Genomic DNA, 21,076 nt, shown 5'->3' with positions numbered 1-21,076 from the left:
CTCGCGAACAGCCCCATGACTGGTGTCTACTATTGAAGTCACCCCCAAGAATATATCTTGCACTTCGACTCAGTTTATGAATATCTGACATAAAACTTTGTTTACGAATGCCATTATTACCAACTCGACCGCCTGGGAAATAACAGGAATATATATCTATAGTGCCAGAATCATCCATGATTCTAATATCAATATTTTCTATTAATGACGTGTCTACTATTGGTAATAATGAATGAGAGATGTGTTTTCTAACTATTAACGCTACTCCACCGCCTCCCTTTAGTTCTTTATCGTTCCTATATGTAATAAAATCAGAATGTCCGAATGGTATGTTAGACTTAAGCCAAGTCTCTGACAATAAGCAAATATGAACATTATTTCTAATTAAAAACTGGAATAATTCAATACTTTTGGATTTGACGCCTCTTGCGTTCCAAGTAACAATATTTAGCGTGTTCATCATTATGACAAAAATTTACATGCAAGTGTTGTAATAACTTCGAACTGTTCAAATTTGTTTCTACAATTTCTTAATTCCATTGTAAGTGCTTGCAATTGTTGCATTGAAAATAACTCTCCTGAGTTAGGCATTGCATTAGAAGTGAACCCAGTATTGTTGTTGTTGTATTGATTATTGTTCCCTTGACGTGGCTAGATTCCAATCGTTCCTCGTGAGTTTTGGTGAAGAGCATTAGGAAAGTTGGTGTTGTTATTTATGACATTGGGAGAGTGCACGCTCTGGCTATGCTTGTTTCTCTGCTTACGCGATAAGTAATGTGATTTACTAGGGCAGTTATCGTCGGTGGATTTATGAGGACCGTTGCAATTGGCACATTTTATCAAACTCTCATTACACTCCGATGTTTTATGATTACCAGCACAGTTAGCGCAGAAAGTTTTTACTTTGCAGTGACTTGAGCCATGTCCATACATTTGGGAATTGTGACACTGTGTTATATGATTTTTGTTTGAGGTTTAAAAATCCCGTTTGACTTTCAATAACTGCACGGATGAAAAAGACTGTTTTTCATATGTTTGGCTATAAACATTATATGTTTGGAACACACATTTTTAAACACAATATTATTGAGTGCAAGCATATAATGTTCATAAACTAGCATAACATGTTTGGGACATATAGGTTAATATGTTAGAACATATTATGTTTGGGACATAAAATGTTTGTAAATATAATATGCTTGGATGCAAACATATATTAGAAATAGCCTATAAACATATATGTGTTTAGTAGCTTGGAGCGCTATTTAACAGGGAGCGATATTGAATTAAGTTGGTGGTTGTTGCTTGTTATTACAAAATTAACATTTTATTTTTCCTTGGGCAATTTATCAGCTACTTCTTTGATCCTTACAAACTGTGTGGTCCGCTGTTCGAATCCCCGTCCGGCAAAAGGTAAAATTAAAATAAAAAAATCATACAATTGAATAATTTCTTCTACAATGTTTGTATTACAGAAAAAGGTGCTAAGAACTAAAAAATCTCGTGGAAGTAAGAAAGATGTGGGGGAATATACAATTGGGCAGAAACAAAATTTTGAGCATTCAGGTCGAAAACCTATGTTGTTAGCACCTATATTACCTGTTTATTTTCATAATTCATTATGATTGTAAATATATAAATAAATAAATAAAATTTTGAGCACAATATTGTTTGGGAGAATGTTTTTTAAGCGTATAATATTTTTGGGTGCAAAATGCTTCCAAACATATTATATGTTCACATAATAACATATTGTTTTTTGGAAGACAACATTATTGAATTTGGATGCAAAAATACAAAATGTTTGGAACTTAGACCACCCAAACATATATTGTTTAGACCAATATGCTTTCAAACATATTATATATTGGAAGAGATCAAACATATAAATGTTTGGGCAATACCCAAAAATGTATATGCTTGAAGCAAAATATGTTTGGGAGTATATGTTACAGAAGCGATTTTTTGTGAGCGTGTGAGTGGTTTTGTCGCAATTCTCTCATAGTTATTGTTTTTTGTTTGAAATATACTACATAAATGACGAGAGACTCATATCTTGTCTTTTTATGTACAATTTTTAACTTCCATAAATTCCAGATTTTTGGCAATTAATTTTCTTTTAATAATCATGGGATCTTGGGAATCCAAGCCAAATGAAAGAGCCTTGTAGGGTTTATCGTCCTTAGTGGCATGAGTGAAAAATTCGTACTTATCATCGAGTATTTTACACACCATATCAAAATCATTCTTTGTGTAGGAAAAGAATTTAATTCCAATAGAAGTTTTCCGAATTGCGTAGTTTGTTACATTAGCAATCTTGGAAATTTCGTGTATTTCTTCAATTTTACACTTTAATATTGTAAGGGGTGGAATATACACTTTAGATTCATTTGTCATTTCTATTTCATCATCATCATCTACAGTTTGTAGGGGAGCGTAATAGTTATTATTGTGCGCCCCACTTGTCGTGGGCATATCAGTTTTTGTTTTTCTCTTTTTCATTTTGTCTTGATGTGCATACACATGGTCATTTTCGAGAGTTCGTTTAATTTTGTTACTAAACTGTTTTTGTTTTTTTTTCCTTTATACAAATTGTTTTTGGGGCAATTATGCTTAGTTATGAACATAATTTACAATACAGATTATTGTTTGTAATATCACGAGCCAATACGTCTTGATTGATTGTGTCGTTAGATCTCCGCATATATCTGTTCAAATCGTAGATGTTTTTCTTGGACCAGAATGTGAGGAATTTTTAAAAAAATTACCTGAAGATACGGCCAAAAAGATTAAAACAGATTGCCTTCAATTTTGTTTGACGGCTTTGGAGAATACAAAAACGTCTTCCTCTTAAAGAAGACTCTATTTTTAATGAAATTGAATTTCTGAATCCAATGGCTGCATTTTCTGAAAACAGCAAAAAGTACAAGTTTGATTTGCTTTGCTCAAAATACAAAATAAATATTAATGATACAATGCAGGAGTTTATTACATTAGAATACAATTTTACACAGAATGAAATTAAAGATTTCGAAGCTATGGACATTGTTGAGTTTTGGACAAAAATAATTGAATTAAAAGATTTCAATGGAAAATGTATGTTTCCAAATCTATCAAAATTGGCCATAGCAATATTATCGTTACCTCATGCAAATGCAAATGCAGAAAGAATTTTTTCTACAGTAACTGATGTTCGAACCAAAGAACGCAACAAATTATCACGCACCCTCCTAAGTTCTATATGTATTCTAAGATCATACACGGATGAAAAAGACTGTTTTTCATATGTTTGGCTATAAACATTATATGTTTGGAACACAAATTTTTAAACACAATATTTTTGAGTGCAAGCATATAATGTTCATAAACTAGCATAACATGTTTGGGACATATATGTTAATATGTTAGAACATATTATGTTTGGGACATAAAATGTTTTTAAATATAATATGCTTGGATGCAAACATATATTAATTTAGAAATAGCCTATAAACATATATGTGTTTAGTAGCTTGGAGCGCTATTTAACAGGGAGCGATATTGAATTAAGTTGGTGGTTGTTGCTTGTTATTACAAAATTAACATTTTATTTTTCCTTGGGCAATTGATCAGCTACTTCTTTGATCCTTACAAACTGTGTGGTCCGCTGTTCGAATCCCCGTCCGGCAAAAGGTAAAATTAAAATAAAAAAAATCATACAATTGAATAATTTCTTCTACAATGTTTGTATTACAGAAAAAGGTGCTAAGAACTAAAAAATCTCGTGGAAGTGAGAAAGATGTGGGGGAATATACAATTTGGCAGAAACAAAATTTTGAGCATTCAGGTCGAAAACCTATGTTGTTAGCACCTATATTACCTGTTTATTTTCATAATTCATTATGATTGTAAATATATAAATAAATAAATAAAATTTTGAGCACAATATTGTTTGGGAGAATTTTTTTTAAGCATATAATATTTTTGGGTGCAAAATGCTTCCAAACATATTATATGTTCACATAATAACATATTGTTTTTTGGAAGACAACATTATTGAATTTGGATGCAAAAATACAAAATGTGTGGAACTTAGACTACCCAAACATATATTGTTTAGACCAATATGCTTTCAAACATATTATATATTGGAAGAGATCAAACATATAAATGTTTGGGCAATACCCAAAAATGTATATGCTTGAAGCAAAATATGTTTGGGAGTATATGTTACAGAAGCGATTTTTTGTGAGCGTGTATATAAAGGGTGATTTGTTAAGAGCTTGATAACTTTTTTTTAAAAAAAACGCATAAAATTTGCAAAATCTCATCGGTTCTTTATTTGAAACGTTAGATTGGTCCATGACATTTACTTTTTGAAGATAATTTCATTTAAATGTTGACCGCGGCTGCGTCTTAGGTGGTCCATTCGGAAAGTCCAATTTTGGGCAACTTTTTCGAGCATTTCGGCCGGAATAGCCCGAATTTCTTCGGAAATGTTGTCTTCCAAAGCTGGAATAGTTGCTGGCTTATTTCTGTAGACTTTAGACTTGACGTAGCCCCACAAAAAATAGTCTAAAGGCGTCAAATCGCATGATCTTGGTGGCCAACTTACCGGTCCATTTCTTGAGATGAATTGTTCTCCGAAGTTTTCCCTCAAAATGGCCATAGAATCGCGAGCTGTGTGGCATGTAGCGCCATCTTGTTGAAACCACATGTCAACCAAGTTCAGTTCTTCCATTTTTGGCAACAAAAAGTTTGTTAGCATCGAACGATAGCGATCGCCATTCACCGTAACGTTGCGTCCAACAGCATCTTTGAAAAAATACGGTCCAATGATTCCACCAGCGTACAAACCACACCAAACAGTGCATTTTTCGGGATGCATGGGCAGTTCTTGAACGGCTTCTGGTTGCTCTTCACTCCAAATGCGGCAATTTTGCTTATTTACGTAGCCATTCAACCAGAAATGAGCCTCATCGCTGAACAAAATTTGTCGATAAACACATTTCGAACCGAACACTGATTTTGGTAATAAAATTCAATGATTTGCAAGCGTTGCTCGTTAGTAAGTCTATTCATGATGAAATGTCAAAGCATACTGAGCATCTTTCTCTTTGACACCATGTCTGAAATCCCACGTGATGTGTCAAATACTAATGCATGAAAATCCTAACCTCAACAGAATCACCCTTTACAATGCAACAACATAGACTATATGAGATTCAAATGCGAAACTACGCATCTAAAAAAACACACAATTCCTCTAAGGAACTATATATGCTTTGATATTAATTCTTATTTACATGACTGAATACAAAGTACAAATTTAATTTTACGTTATATACTAGAGGTTGGCACAATTCCATTTGTAAATGCAGAGTACACGTGTACTTGCTACTTGAGTACATCTATTTGAGAGAGTCGCAAAACACTTGGTGCAAATTTTGATGAACACAAAAAGCCACGAGTAACTTCTTGTTGCTACTCTGATGTCTTCACTACCAACAAACACATGTTCCTCTTTCTCTCTTATTGAAATGTACTCAGATTGATCACGTCGAGTAAGTTGCGAGAACAAAACTTCATAGAGTACTCCATGTACCACGTGCAGTTTCAGAAATACCAAAAAAAACAGTTACTCTCCATAATATATGTTTCGGTTTGTTATAAAGAACGGTAAACGTTAAGGTAAGTGTGTGGCATGCATACATATATGAAATATGTGACATACATACATATCTATGATTAATAATAATGGAAAGTTTTGCTTCGCACATAACTGAGAAATACTTGTGGTACCACGTGAAGTGAAGAGAATCCATGTTGTACTTTTTCTCAAGTACTTACATTTTTATTGTTCCTTTATTCGCAAGCAAGTGTTCAGTTATGTACAAAGCAACACTTTCCATTATAATTAACCATAGATACGTATGTATGTCACATATTAACGTTAACGTTAAGGTAAGTGTGTGATATACATACACACTTACCTTAACGTTAGCCCTTCTATTTAACAAATCGAAAACATATAGAATGGAGAATAACTGTTCTTTCTATTTCTTAAACTGCATGTTGTACATGTAGTACTCTATGCAGTTTTGTTCTCGCAATATACTCGACGTGATCACTCTGAGTATACTCGTAGATGAATTCAAAGACATTTTCCTAGATAATACATAAAGTAAGCACAAAATTATAGTACAAGAAAAACGGAAACTTACCCAAATTTTAGACCATTCCTCTATAATGTATTTGTTTTCTTCTTCTTAAATTGGTGAAGTTATTTGTATTTTTTAACGAATTATTATGTTACCATATATCGTCGAAGATCATACGTTGCCAGCTTCGAATTTAAATATTTGCGACGACATATTTGACTATTTTTCCTTCACCACGGCCACCAAAACACATTCCCTACATTTTGGTGTATTTGAAAAAGTCGGCCCCTACTCCCTACAAACGCTAAACATTAGAAAAAAAACCTACATATAGGAAATTTCCCCTACTTTTGGCAACACTGATCACCAATCCAACGCTGCTTGAAGAATTAGTGCATAAATTACCGATGAGCAAAAAGATAGAATTGGCAAGAGAAGCAATTAAAATTCAGCCATATCCGACAATTATTGATTTCAGCAAATGGATTAACGATGTAGCCGTGATTATAAATAGTATACAAGAAATACGTTTCTCGTGTTTGGAATCATCTTATTAATGACCTTAGGTCATTCTCATATTCATGTGAATCTTATAGAAAGAGGATTTTGCAGTATTTTAATAGAGTTGAGTGGGATCATTTATCTATTACTTTATAATCTGAAATACTTTAGTTTTTAAGCTTTTGTTTCATATATTCTACACATAGATTTCTTACTACAATACATATATAACATGCCTTTAGTGACTTCCTTTGTATTGATGACTGAATAAATAAATAAATAAATACGCCAAAAAGCGTGTTTTATTGAATGCGTCCGATCAAAGCCGGCTACAACGACAAAAGCCATGTGTATTATGCAAAAAAGAACACAGACTAAACGACTGCAGACATGGTCTATATGAAGCATTTTTAGGTTTGCGACTGTCGCAATGTTGTAAACGTCGTAAACGCCACATACGCGTCGTAAATGTAGAAAAAGTAGCAAACGTCGCAAACTCAAAATACTTCACTTCATACCGCTAAGCAGCTAAGATGATGATATTTGTGAAGAAGCTTCAATTCTCAGGAATGTTCATAAAATTATTAACGAGTTTAAAAAACTTGAGAATAGAGTTATTTCTATTGGAGACTCCAAGCCAAATTCGCTCATAATTACCCTTTCACAAATTTCTGCAGAAACTGGAAGGAAGGAAAACTACTTAAATCTTGTATAAGTGAATTGCTGTTTAAAAAGAATTTTATAAAATTATTTTGGCTTATTAGAGCCAATTTCCATATTAATTAAAAATTTTCAAAATTGTAGCTAGTCATTCGCTGATGCAACTAAAGCTTGGACGGACATTATGGACCAGCATTTTTTACACTTCTTTTATCGGGGAGCCTAACTAAATTAAATTAAAAAATACTCACAATTTCTTTAACTCAAAATTAGGTTTTCTACATTAGGTAAGGCATATTTTAATAACTCTTTTATTCAAAAGCTATCAACGCGTAGTAAACCACTTAGGGATATGTTACTGAAAGAAAACTTGGAGCGGACAGAAGAAGCGAATATGACGTACAAATATATAAAAAAAATTCACTGATGTCATCGGAGGTATTAACGCCATATGACCTTAAGCTACCTCTAGATATAGCTATGGACGGTGCTGTGCATAAAAATGCAAATGGCAAAGAACGACCAATTACATACGCAAGTTAGATATTAAAGCCTGCAGAAATGAAGTATCCGCAAATGGATAAGCAGGTTGTGTATGCAATAAAATATTTCTTTTTATATCGGTATGCTCGACATTTTACTTTGTCCTACATGCTACACGCTTCCCTCAAGTCCTATATGCATGTAAATGTCTTCATGCATAGTGTAGTGGAAAAGTATGCAGACTACTTATCAAATTTTATTTTGATGTCATATTTAGACCAATGCTGATTATTGCTCTAGAATGATTATTTCAAATTCTATTAATTCTCTGGATTATATGGGCAATGACACAATCAAGTTTAAATATAATGTCATAAACAGATTCAGTAATTACCGATTAGGGCACGGAAGATAGCAAATTAAACATTAGCAGATGATCATTTGGGCACAATTGTCAAACACCTAGAAGCCGGTATGAATTTACAAAAACTGGGCTATAACTCTCCCGAAATGAACTATAAAGTAATGGGTGGATGTTTACTTATGGCACACAGGGTGGTAATTACCCCGTGCCTTCGAAATCGCATATTCAAAGATTTACACACAGCTCATTTAGGTCTACTAAAAATGAAAGGTTTAGCGCGTTCCTATTGGCCCGGTTTAGATGGGAATATCCCAAAGGCCCATGGGAGAGGATAACATACATGCGGGACCTTTTGCGAGTTCGATGCTATTAGTAATATCCGACGCCTGCAGTACAGTTTAGCAGCGACGTTTTCCAATTTCCTAATGTTTTGAATTGTACTGTTGAGGATAATCTTTTTTGCGAACGTGATTTTCTCAAAAAAACTTGAAATTGAACTCAAACCTAATCCTTTGAAAACACGTATAAACACGTGTTGGATTTAGAGTAGAACCCGAATCGAATTCGGCCAAAAATCGATCCCAAATCTGTCTTCGGTGTGATGAGGAAAATTAGCCATCTTAAAAATATGATTTTTCATATATAACTAATGGCGTCGCAATACATTCTTAAACTGGTCGATAAATCATAATTTTGTCGTGAAAGTTTTATGCAAAAACATGTCACACACTCAGCTTATTATTTTCTGTTATTGTTTGCTCCCAATTCTATTGTTCATGTAAAAATCTGAACATGTTTCTTATGTGTTCATTATGATGTCAAACTATCGGATTTTGAATGGTCGTGCAAGAGTAGTGGGAAAGCATGAACTGTATTGCGTTTTCAAATTAGTCTTTTTATAATTTGTTTTCGGTCGAATATAGTCATACATATGTATATTACAACAAACTTAATAAATGTGTGAAAATATTTGTTTTTTTTTCTTACTTGACAAGTCTGACGCAGATAGCAGATGGTATTTAAAGTCTCGTTTAACTAAAACTCCAGAAAGTTTGTTGCCAATTTCGGGTGTTTGTGCAGCTAGGGATCCCATGACTTTTGCAGTTTTTTCTCCACGAAAGTACAACTCAATGGAATGCGTATTGCGTGGATTGTAGAATTTGATATCGTGTATATGTTACAGAAGCGATTTTTTGTGAGCGTGTGAGTGGTTTTGTCGCAATTCTCTCATAGTTATTGTTTTTTGTTTGAAATATACTACATAAATGACGAGAGACTCATATCTTGTCTTTTTATGTACAATTTTTAACTTCCATAAATTCCAGATTTTTGGCAATTAATTTTCTTTTAATAATCATGGGATCTTGGGAATCCAAGCCAAATGAAAGAGCCTTGTAGGGTTTATCGTCCTTAGTGGCATGAGTGAAAAATTCGTACTTATCATCGAGTATTTTACACACCATATCAAAATCATTCTTTGTGTAGGAAAAGAATTTAATTCCAATAGAAGTTTTCCGAATTGCGTAGTTTGTTACATTAGCAATCTTGGAAATTTCGTGTATTTCTTCAATTTTACACTTTAATATTGTAAGGGGTGGAATATACACTTTAGATTCATTTGTCATTTCTATTTCATCATCATCATCTACAGTTTGTAGGGGAGCGTAATAGTTATTATTGTGCGCCCCACTTGTCGTGGGCATATCAGTTTTTGTTTTTCTCTTTTTCATTTTGTCTTGATGTGCATACACATGGTCATTTTCGAGAGTTCGTTTAATTTTGTTACTAAACTGTTTTTGTTTTTTTTTCCTTTATACAAATTGTTTTTGGGGCAATTATGCTTAGTTATGAACATAATTTACAATACAGATTATTGTTTGTAATATCACGAGCCAATACGTCTTGATTGATTGTGTCGTTAGATCTCCGCATATATCTGTTCAAATCGTAGATGTTTTTCTTGGACCAGAATGTGAGGAATTTTTAAAAAAATTACCTGAAGATACGGCCAAAAAGATTAAAACAGATTGCCTTCAATTTTGTTTGACGGCTTTGGAGAATACAAAAACGTCTTCCTCTTAAAGAAGACTCTATTTTTAATGAAATTGAATTTCTGAATCCAATGGCTGCATTTTCTGAAAACAGCAAAAAGTACAAGTTTGATTTGCTTTGCTCAAAATACAAAATAAATATTAATGATACAATGCAGGAGTTTATTACATTAGAATACAATTTTACACAGAATGAAATTAAAGATTTCGAAGCTATGGACATTGTTGAGTTTTGGACAAAAATAATTGAATTAAAAGATTTCAATGGAAAATGTATGTTTCCAAATCTATCAAAATTGGCCATAGCAATATTATCGTTACCTCATGCAAATGCAAATGCAGAAAGAATTTTTTCTACAGTAACTGATGTTCGAACCAAAGAACGCAACAAATTATCACGCACCCTCCTAAGTTCTATATGTATTCTAAGATCATACACGGATGAAAAAGACTGTTTTTCATATGTTTGGCTATAAACATTATATGTTTGGAACACAAATTTTTAAACACAATATTTTTGAGTGCAAGCATATAATGTTCATAAACTAGCATAACATGTTTGGGACATATATGTTAATATGTTAGAACATATTATGTTTGGGACATAAAATGTTTTTAAATATAATATGCTTGGATGCAAACATATATTAATTTAGAAATAGCCTATAAACATATATGTGTTTAGTAGCTTGGAGCGCTATTTAACAGGGAGCGATATTGAATTAAGTTGGTGGTTGTTGCTTGTTATTACAAAATTAACATTTTATTTTTCCTTGGGCAATTGATCAGCTACTTCTTTGATCCTTACAAACTGTGTGGTCCGCTGTTCGAATCCCCGTCCGGCAAAAGGTAAAATTAAAATAAAAAAAATCATACAATTGAATAATTTCTTCTACAATGTTTGTATTACAGAAAAAGGTGCTAAGAACTAAAAAATCTCGTGGAAGTGAGAAAGATGTGGGGGAATATACAATTTGGCAGAAACAAAATTTTGAGCATTCAGGTCGAAAACCTATGTTGTTAGCACCTATATTACCTGTTTATTTTCATAATTCATTATGATTGTAAATATATAAATAAATAAATAAAATTTTGAGCACAATATTGTTTGGGAGAATTTTTTTTAAGCATATAATATTTTTGGGTGCAAAATGCTTCCAAACATATTATATGTTCACATAATAACATATTGTTTTTGGAAGACAACATTATTGAATTTGGATGCAAAAATACAAAATGTGTGGAACTTAGACTACCCAAACATATATTGTTTAGACCAATATGCTTTCAAACATATTATATATTGGAAGAGATCAAACATATAAATGTTTGGGCAATACCCAAAAATGTATATGCTTGAAGCAAAATATGTTTGGGAGTATATGTTACAGAAGCGATTTTTTGTGAGCGTGTATATAAAGGGTGATTTGTTAAGAGCTTGATAACTTTTTTTTTAAAAAAAACGCATAAAATTTGCAAAATCTCATCGGTTCTTTATTTGAAACGTTAGATTGGTCCATGACATTTACTTTTTGAAGATAATTTCATTTAAATGTTGACCGCGGCTGCGTCTTAGGTGGTCCATTCGGAAAGTCCAATTTTGGGCAACTTTTTCGAGCATTTCGGCCGGAATAGCCCGAATTTCTTCGGAAATGTTGTCTTCCAAAGCTGGAATAGTTGCTGGCTTATTTCTGTAGACTTTAGACTTGACGTAGCCCCACAAAAAATAGTCTAAAGGCGTCAAATCGCATGATCTTGGTGGCCAACTTACCGGTCCATTTCTTGAGATGAATTGTTCTCCGAAGTTTTCCCTCAAAATGGCCATAGAATCGCGAGCTGTGTGGCATGTAGCGCCATCTTGTTGAAACCACATGTCAACCAAGTTCAGTTCTTCCATTTTTGGCAACAAAAAGTTTGTTAGCATCGAACGATAGCGATCGCCATTCACCGTAACGTTGCGTCCAACAGCATCTTTGAAAAAATACGGTCCAATGATTCCACCAGCGTACAAACCACACCAAACAGTGCATTTTTCGGGATGCATGGGCAGTTCTTGAACGGCTTCTGGTTGCTCTTCACTCCAAATGCGGCAATTTTGCTTATTTACGTAGCCATTCAACCAGAAATGAGCCTCATCGCTGAACAAAATTTGTCGATAAACACATTTCGAACCGAACACTGATTTTGGTAATAAAATTCAATGATTTGCAAGCGTTGCTCGTTAGTAAGTCTATTCATGATGAAATGTCAAAGCATACTGAGCATCTTTCTCTTTGACACCATGTCTGAAATCCCACGTGATCTGTCAAATACTAATGCATGAAAATCCTAACCTCAAAAGAATCACCCTTTACAATGCAACAACATAGACTATATGAGATTCAAATGCGAAACTACGCATCTAAAAAAACACACAATTCCTCTAAGGAACTATATATGCTTTGATATTAATTCTTATTTACATGACTGAATACAAAGTACAAATTTAATTTTACGTTATATACTAGAGGTTGGCACAATTCCATTTGTAAATGCAGAGTACACGTGTACTTGCTACTTGAGTGCATCTATTTGAGAGAGTCGCAAAACACTTGGTACAAATTTTGATGAACACAAAAAGCCACGAGTAACTTCTTGTTGCTACTCTGATGTCTTCACTACCAACAAACACATGTTCCTCTTTCTCTCTTATTGAAATGTACTCAGATTGATCACGTCGAGTAAGTTGCGAGAACAAAACTTCATAGAGTACTCCATGTACCACGTGCAGTTTCAGAAATACCAAAAAAAACAGTTACTCTCCATAATATATGTTTCGGTTTGTTATAAAGAACGGTAAACGTTAAGGTAAGTGTGTGGCATGCATACATATATGAAATATGTGACATACATACATATCTATGATTAATAATAATGGAAAGTTTTGCTTCGCACATAACTGAGAAATACTTGTGGTACCACGTGAAGTGAAGAGAATCCATGTTGTACTTTTTCTCAAGTACTTACATTTTTATTGTTCCTTTATTCGCAAGCAAGTGTTCAGTTATGTACAAAGCAACACTTTCCATTATAATTAACCATAGATATGTATGTATGTCACATATTAACGTTAACGTTAAGGTAAGTGTGTGATATACATACACACTTACCTTAACGTTAGCCCTTCTATTTAACAAATCGAAAACATATAGAATGGAGAATAACTGTTCTTTCTATTTCTTAAACTGCATGTTGTACATGTAGTACTCTATGCAGTTTTGTTCTCGCAATATACTCGACGTGATCACTCTGAGTATACTCGTAGATGAATTCAAAGACATTTTCCTAGATAATACATAAAGTAAGCACAAAATTATAGTACAAGAAAAACGGAAACTTACCCAAATTTTAGACCATTCCTCTATAATGTATTTGTTTTCTTCTTCTTAAATTGGTGAAGTTATTTGTATTTTTTAACGAATTATTATGTTACCATATATCGTCGAAGATCATACGTTGCCAGCTTCGAATTTAAATATTTGCGACGACATATTTGACTATTTTTCCTTCACCACGGCCACCAAAACACATTCCCTACATTTTGGTGTATTTGAAAAAGTCGGCCCCTACTCCCTACAAACGCTAAACATTAGAAAAAAAACCTACATATAGGAAATTTCCCCTACTTTTGGCAACACTGATCACCAATCCAACGCTGCTTGAAGAATTAGTGCATAAATTACCGATGAGCAAAAAGATAGAATTGGCAAGAGAAGCAATTAAAATTCAGCCATATCCGACAATTATTGATTTCAGCAAATGGATTAACGATGTAGCCGTGATTATAAATAGTATACAAGAAATACGTTTCTCGTGTTTGGAATCATCTTATTAATGACCTTAGGTCATTCTCATATTCATGTGAATCTTATAGAAAGAGGATTTTGCAGTATTTTAATAGAGTTGAGTGGGATCATTTATCTATTACTTTATAATCTGAAATACTTTAGTTTTTAAGCTTTTGTTTCATATATTCTACACATAGATTTCTTACTACAATACATATATAACATGCCTTTAGTGACTTCCTTTGTATTGATGACTGAATAAATAAATAAATAAATACGCCAAAAAGCGTGTTTTATTGAATGCGTCCGATCAAAGCCGGCTACAACGACAAAAGCCATGTGTATTATGCAAAAAAGAACACAGACTAAACGACTGCAGACATGGTCTATATGAAGCATTTTTAGGTTTGCGACTGTCGCAATGTTGTAAACGTCGTAAACGCCACATACGCGTCGTAAATGTAGAAAAAGTAGCAAACGTCGCAAACTCAAAATACTTCACTTCATACAGCTAAGCAGCTAAGATGATGATATTTGTGAAGAAGCTTCAATTCTCAGGAATGTTCATAAAATTATTAACGAGTTTAAAAAACTTGAGAATAGAGTTATTTCTATTGGAGACTCCAAGCCAAATTCGCTCATAATTACCCTTTCACAAATTTCTGCAGAAACTGGAAGGAAGGAAAACTACTTAAATCTTGTATAAGTGAATTGCTGTTTAAAAAGAATTTTATAAAATTATTTTGGCTTATTAGAGCCAATTTCCATATTAATTAAAAATTTTCAAAATTGTAGCTAGTCATTCGCTGATGCAACTAAAGCTTGGACGGACATTATGGACCAGCATTTTTTACACTTCTTTTATCGGGGAGCCTAACTAAATTAAATTAAAAAATACTCACAATTTCTTTAACTCAAAATTAGGTTTTCTACATTAGGTAAGGCATATTTTAATAACTCTTTTATTCAAAAGCTATCAACGCGTAGTAAACCACTTAGGGATATGTTACTGAAAGAAAACTTGGAGCGGACAGAAGAAGCGAATATGACGTACAAATATATAAAAAAAATTCACTGATGTCATCGGAGGTATTAACGCCATATGACCTTAAGCTACCTCTAGATATAGCTATGGACGGTGCTGTGCATAAAAATGCAAATGGCAAAGAACGACCAATTACATACGCAAGTTAGATATTAAAGCCTGCAGAAATGAAGTATCCGCAAATGGATAAGCAGGTTGTGTATGCAATAAAATATTTCTTTTTATATCGGTATGCTCGACATTTTACTTTGTCCTACATGCTACACGCTTCCCTCAAGTCCTATATGCATGTAAATGTCTTCATGCATAGTGTAGTGGAAAAGTATGCAGACTACTTATCAAATTTTATTTTGATGTCATATTTAGACCAATGCTGATTATTGCTCTAGAATGATTATTTCAAATTCTATTAATTCTCTGGATTATATGGGCAATGACACAATCAAGTTTAAATATAATGTCATAAACAGATTCAGTAATTACCGATTAGGGCACGGAAGATAGCAAATTAAACATTAGCAGATGATCATTTGGGCACAATTGTCAAACACCTAGAAGCCGGTATGAATTTACAAAAACTGGGCTATAACTCTCCCGAAATGAACTATAAAGTAATGGGTGGATGTTTACTTATGGCACACAGGGTGGTAATTACCCCGTGCCTTCGAAATCGCATATTCAAAGATTTACACACAGCTCATTTAGGTCTACTAAAAATGAAAGGTTTAGCGCGTTCCTATTGGCCCGGTTTAGATGGGAATATCCCAAAGGCCCATGGGAGAGGATAACATACATGCGGGACCTTTTGCGAGTTCGATGCTATTAGTAATATCCGACGCCTGCAGTACAGTTTAGCAGCGACGTTTTCCAATTTCCTAATGTTTTGAATTGTACTGTTGAGGATAATCTTTTTTGCGAACGTGATTTTCTCAAAAAAACTTGAAATTGAACTCAAACCTAATCCTTTGAAAACACGTATAAACACGTGTTGGATTTAGAGTAGAACCCGAATCGAATTCGGCCAAAAATCGATCCCAAATCTGTCTTCGGTGTGATGAGGAAAATTAGCCATCTTAAAAATATGATTTTTCATATATAACTAATGGCGTCGCAATACATTCTTAAACTGGTCGATAAATCATAATTTTGTCGTGAAAGTTTTATGCAAAAACATGTCACACACTCAGCTTATTATTTTCTGTTATTGTTTGCTCCCAATTCTATTGTTCATGTAAAAATCTGAACATGTTTCTTATGTGTTCTTATGTGTTCATTATGATGTCAAACTATCGGATTTTGAATGGTCGTGCAAGAGTAGTGGGAAAGCATGAACTGTATTGCGTTTTCAAATTAGTCTTTTTATAATTTGTTTTCGGTCGAATATAGTCATACATATGTATATTACAACAAACTTAATAAATGTGTGAAAATATTTGTTTTTTTTTTCTTACTTGACAAGTCTGACGCAGATAGCAGATGGTATTTAAAGTCTCGTTTAACTAAAACTCCAGAAAGTTTGTTGCCAATTTCGGGTGTTTGTGCAGCTAGGGATCCCATGACTTTTGCAGTTTTTTCTCCACGAAAGTACAACTCAATGGAATGCGTATTGCGTGGATTGTAGAATTTGATATCGTTGTTTGGGTCTGCTTCATACTCACGTTGCAAGGCCATTTTAAGACGTGACATTTCATTTTGTTCGCCATGAACTAAAACCTATGGAGATATAAAAGTTATTTATATACAATTATGAATCATCATGTTACGTAGCGTTAATAACTAACGTATAAATAAACCATTTGAAACTAAGAACATAGTGCTGTGGAGTTAGGCCATTTTGCTCGACATCGACGCTGACTCCAGCAGTTTTCATCAGCCTCGAATCCGACTCCGTGTAATTTAACTAAATCCCGTTTTAATAATTCTATTGCAGAAGATACCAAAAATATATCCCTATAAATTATTTTAATTAGTTATGTTTGCAAAACAGTTCTAAATTTCACATTCGACGCCAATTGCAACCGACAAACCTTAGCATTTCAGTAGTTTAAAACATTTCTATATTTAAAATTTAAGGCCAATAAATTAAATTGTAACATAAATCTATGTAGAAGCAGATACGAACAATATGTATTTAAAGCAAACACAACATTTTAAAAAATAATTCCGACTCAAGAAGCTTATGAACTAAAATCCGGGTATCGGTCTATATGGGTGCTATATAAAAAATATCTACAAAAAAGCAGAGAACGAAAACAAACAAAACAAAACGTTTCCATTTGTTTCGTTTCGTACAATCCACATAGCTAAAACGAAATGAAACTCAAGATAACGGCACTTGCCTTTGGTTTTGTATTGTTTTTGTTCGTGAGTACAAACTCAACAAAAACGGAAAAGTATTCCGGTGCTTCGTAAAACATAGAAAACAAAACAGTAAACATTCAATGCGAACGTTTCGTAAACGTTTGCTTATTCATTAAGCCGTTACAATAAGAAAAAACTCAAATGTTATTTTTTTTTTTATTATTTGTTCAATTTATTTTTGGATGTTTGGTTATGTCCCATTGTTATGATCGTTTGCCAACGTTTGTTTTATTCCCAATTAATTACCGAACGAAACAACTTGGCGCCGCAAATCCGAAGAGTGTGAAAGCAATCGTTTTGTTTGTTCTCTTGAGCTTTGAAATGTTTGTTGTTTTGTTTTCATCTGCGTACAAAACGATTCACGAAAATTGAAAGATTTGTGACTTTGAATGATATGTACGTCAATCGTTTCGTTTGTTTTCGTCCTCTGACAAAAACACACTAATTTTATGTTGTGGCTCCAAAATAAACCTACGATCCAAATTTTAGTCAAATCGAATGACTGTGGATGCTTCTATGCGCTCAAGAATCGGGCATGTAAATCTGTATTAAAATCAATTTTTTGCACCAAAAACACGGCCCATTCGTTTATAACATAACAAGCACTGTTCTTTTCTGACTTTAAGTCTTTAATAAAAACACATTTTACAAGTTCATAGTAAAAATGTAATATAGTAGTATTGTCTTTATTTTTTTTTTTTTTTTGAGTTAGTCTTTATGAAATTGTTTTTACGCCCTGGAAAGGAATAAACGTTTAACACGAAAAGTATATACTTTTCTTCCAAATGAATTTATTTACAGCAAACAGAAAAGCAAGTGAGAAACGGTCTTTGTTTGTCTAAAATTTCGTTTGGGAGGAAAGAATATTTTTTTTGCGTCTACATACCAACTCACATCCTTTAAAATTTGTTGGGTGCTCTGAGTCGATTTGGGCAAAATTTTTAATTTTTACAAAATCTCTAGTTAAAATTTGAACCGGATAATGTCCGGGAACGAACAAAATGCTATTCAAAATATGGGAATATTTCTATTTAAGCAAATTAAGCAAAATCGCTTGTATTATTTATCGGGTGATACATATGAATTTTCCCACTTTGCAGTGGCGATTTTGCAAGGAAATGGGCCAAATATCGCAAAGGTAGATGGTTAATTGTGGAGGTTTGGACAATATTTGTCCAAATTGGGCGATATTTGCAGAAGTATGAGGCTTAACTTAATCTTATCTTTTGTGGAAAGTATACAATTGCGGTGTGTGGGGTATGACTACAATATAATCAAATCGGACGAACATATATATGTGGGCTTTATCTACACCCAGAAAAAAGTGCCTACGGAACTAAAGGAAAAAATGTTCATCAATTTAGTTTAGCCAATTTATTTCCATTAAGTTAAATTTTTGTTTAAAATAATAAAATTTACTTGCTTCAGTAAAAATCCGAAACTGAAAGCGGTTAAGAACAGTTCATTAACTAGAATAAGGAATGGAATTTTACTAATACTGTTTTCTTCGCTGGGTATAAGAATTTACTACTGAACAAGAAAATTTTATTCACTGAAAACAAAGCATTTGTAAAAATAAACAAAATATGAACTAAAACCAAGTTTCCTCAAATTTCGTAAAATTTCTTATAAAATGATAATTCTGACTTCCTTTATTATAGAAAGCTTATCATACATACGAATAACACTTGGCATAGAAAAAATATTTTCGTTCATTCGTACTAAGAAGTATTCAATCCTGTTAAAACTTAAGGAGACACACTTGTTAGAATATAGGAAATTTTCCTATATTTCTGTTATCCACCTGTAATCGATACCTGTCATCGATGTAATCGATATGTTTGCGCGTGGGTTGTTTTTGTTATGGTATACGGAGGGATTGTTAAAAAATAATATAGTAAAATAATATAATAAATAACAAATAAAATATATAAAATATTTGTTGATGACATTACATAGAAATTGGAAATAGTGGAATAATAAACTAATATTTCAAGGCCAGTCGATGCTGTTGATTCTTAATAAATATATTTAATATATTAATATAACGTGTATTTTATTGAAGAAAAAATTGCCTATATAAATAAATAAAATTGTATTTAAAACCGAAGGTAAGCAGTTCTACACTAGTAGAAAAAGTTTCGTTATATTAACGAAACGTGTTGTTAAAAGTCAGCCAATGAAACAAATTCGTTAATACAACGAAGTTTTTCGTTAATATAACGAATTTTCTGCAAATCAACGTAACGTTTCGTACTATTAACGAATATTTTCATTGTATTAATGCAAATGTTTCGTTATATCAATGAACATTTTTCGTTGGCTGACTTTTAATGAAATTTTCTTTGTGTGTAAGTTTGTAAGATTTGTCCCAATGAATGAAAAAAGTTCAATAAAATCATTTCATATATGAATTCAATTCTGTTAAATTTTTTCATTCTGTAGTATAAGGGTACATAAATATAGGAAAAATTTAACTAATATATGGAATTCATTCTACCTAATTTCAACGAAAATCACATCGTTCAAAAAAAAATGTCTTTGGCGCTATACGAAGTTCAACTTTCTTCACAATGAGTTCATTTTAACTTAAAGGAGGGGTCACTTTTTTCTGGGTGTAAATATGAGCCGTCAGAATTCCAATCCAACATATATATGGGGGCTATATTTAAATCTGAACAGATTTAGACCAAATTTGTCAAACATTGTTAACATATTAAGTGTACTCTCAGTGCCAAATTTCAGAAATGTTGTAGTAAAACTTTGGCCACCATGGTCATATGAATCTAACTCGGGCGAAAGATATATATTACCATACATTACACTCAAAAAAGTGAACCATCGAATTCATTAAAGCAAATTTAACTTTCTTTTAGTTTATAGAATTATTATGTTTGAAGCAGGGCCACGTTTGCTCGACTCCGATTTCAGCATTTTTCATCAGCCTCGACTTCGTGTAATAGAACTAAATCTCATTTTAAAAACCCTCATTTGTAATTCTGTTGTGTGTATACAAAAGAGCTCTAAATTTCTCTTTCGACGCCAAAGAACTCTATATTTCAAATTTAAGGCCAATTGGCTCCTATGTTCAATAAATTGAATTATGGAATACGTCCATATAAAGGCTCCGTCACAATATGACCAGATACCAACATTTGCCAACATATGTATAAACCACTAATTTTATTTTGTGGCCCCAAAATAAACCTACGATCCAAATTTTAATTAAATCGAATGAATATTGGGGATTCTATGCGCTCATGTAAGCTTATATCAATGTAAGTCTATATTAAAATTTGAAAAAAATGCTAGACCTTTTGGCGAAACCAGACTAACTTAACCTAGCCTAAATCGGAATATCGGTTTATATGTGAGTTCTATGTTAAACAAGTAAGGACGGTCTAGGGTCCAGCGGGCCTACTATATTACACCCTTCACCACTTTGGCATAACTTTTGCTGCCATCTTAAATCTTTCAAATGTTTTGGGAACTATATAAAGGTTTATATATTTAAACCTGAACCTACTTGGACCGATTTTTTCACACTTCTATAAAATCTCCAGACTTTAAATTTAAATGGACTAACGCCTTGGCACGAAACACAATGTTAGTAAAAATTTAAGACATATTTAAAGCTAAATTTG

The 21,076-nt window shown here is 32.9% G+C and overlaps 1 protein-coding gene across 1 annotated transcript in view; it reads right to left on the bottom strand.

Moving 5' to 3' along the window:
* Cpsf73 (cleavage and polyadenylation specificity factor 73) overlaps positions 1–21,076 on the bottom strand; it is a 150,903-nt gene that overhangs the window by 49,799 nt on the left and 80,028 nt on the right. Inside the window, exon 5 of the mRNA XM_075291218.1 lies at positions 16,523–16,784. Coding sequence (XP_075147333.1) covers positions 16,523–16,784 — 262 coding nt within the window. The remainder of the gene's footprint in view (positions 1–16,522; positions 16,785–21,076) is intronic.

Source organism: Haematobia irritans, chromosome 1 (genome assembly GCF_050003625.1).
Source record: "Haematobia irritans isolate KBUSLIRL chromosome 1, ASM5000362v1, whole genome shotgun sequence".
In the NCBI taxonomy this organism is placed as follows: domain Eukaryota; kingdom Metazoa; phylum Arthropoda; class Insecta; order Diptera; family Muscidae; genus Haematobia; species Haematobia irritans.
This window is presented reverse-complemented; position numbering and strand designations above follow the sequence as displayed.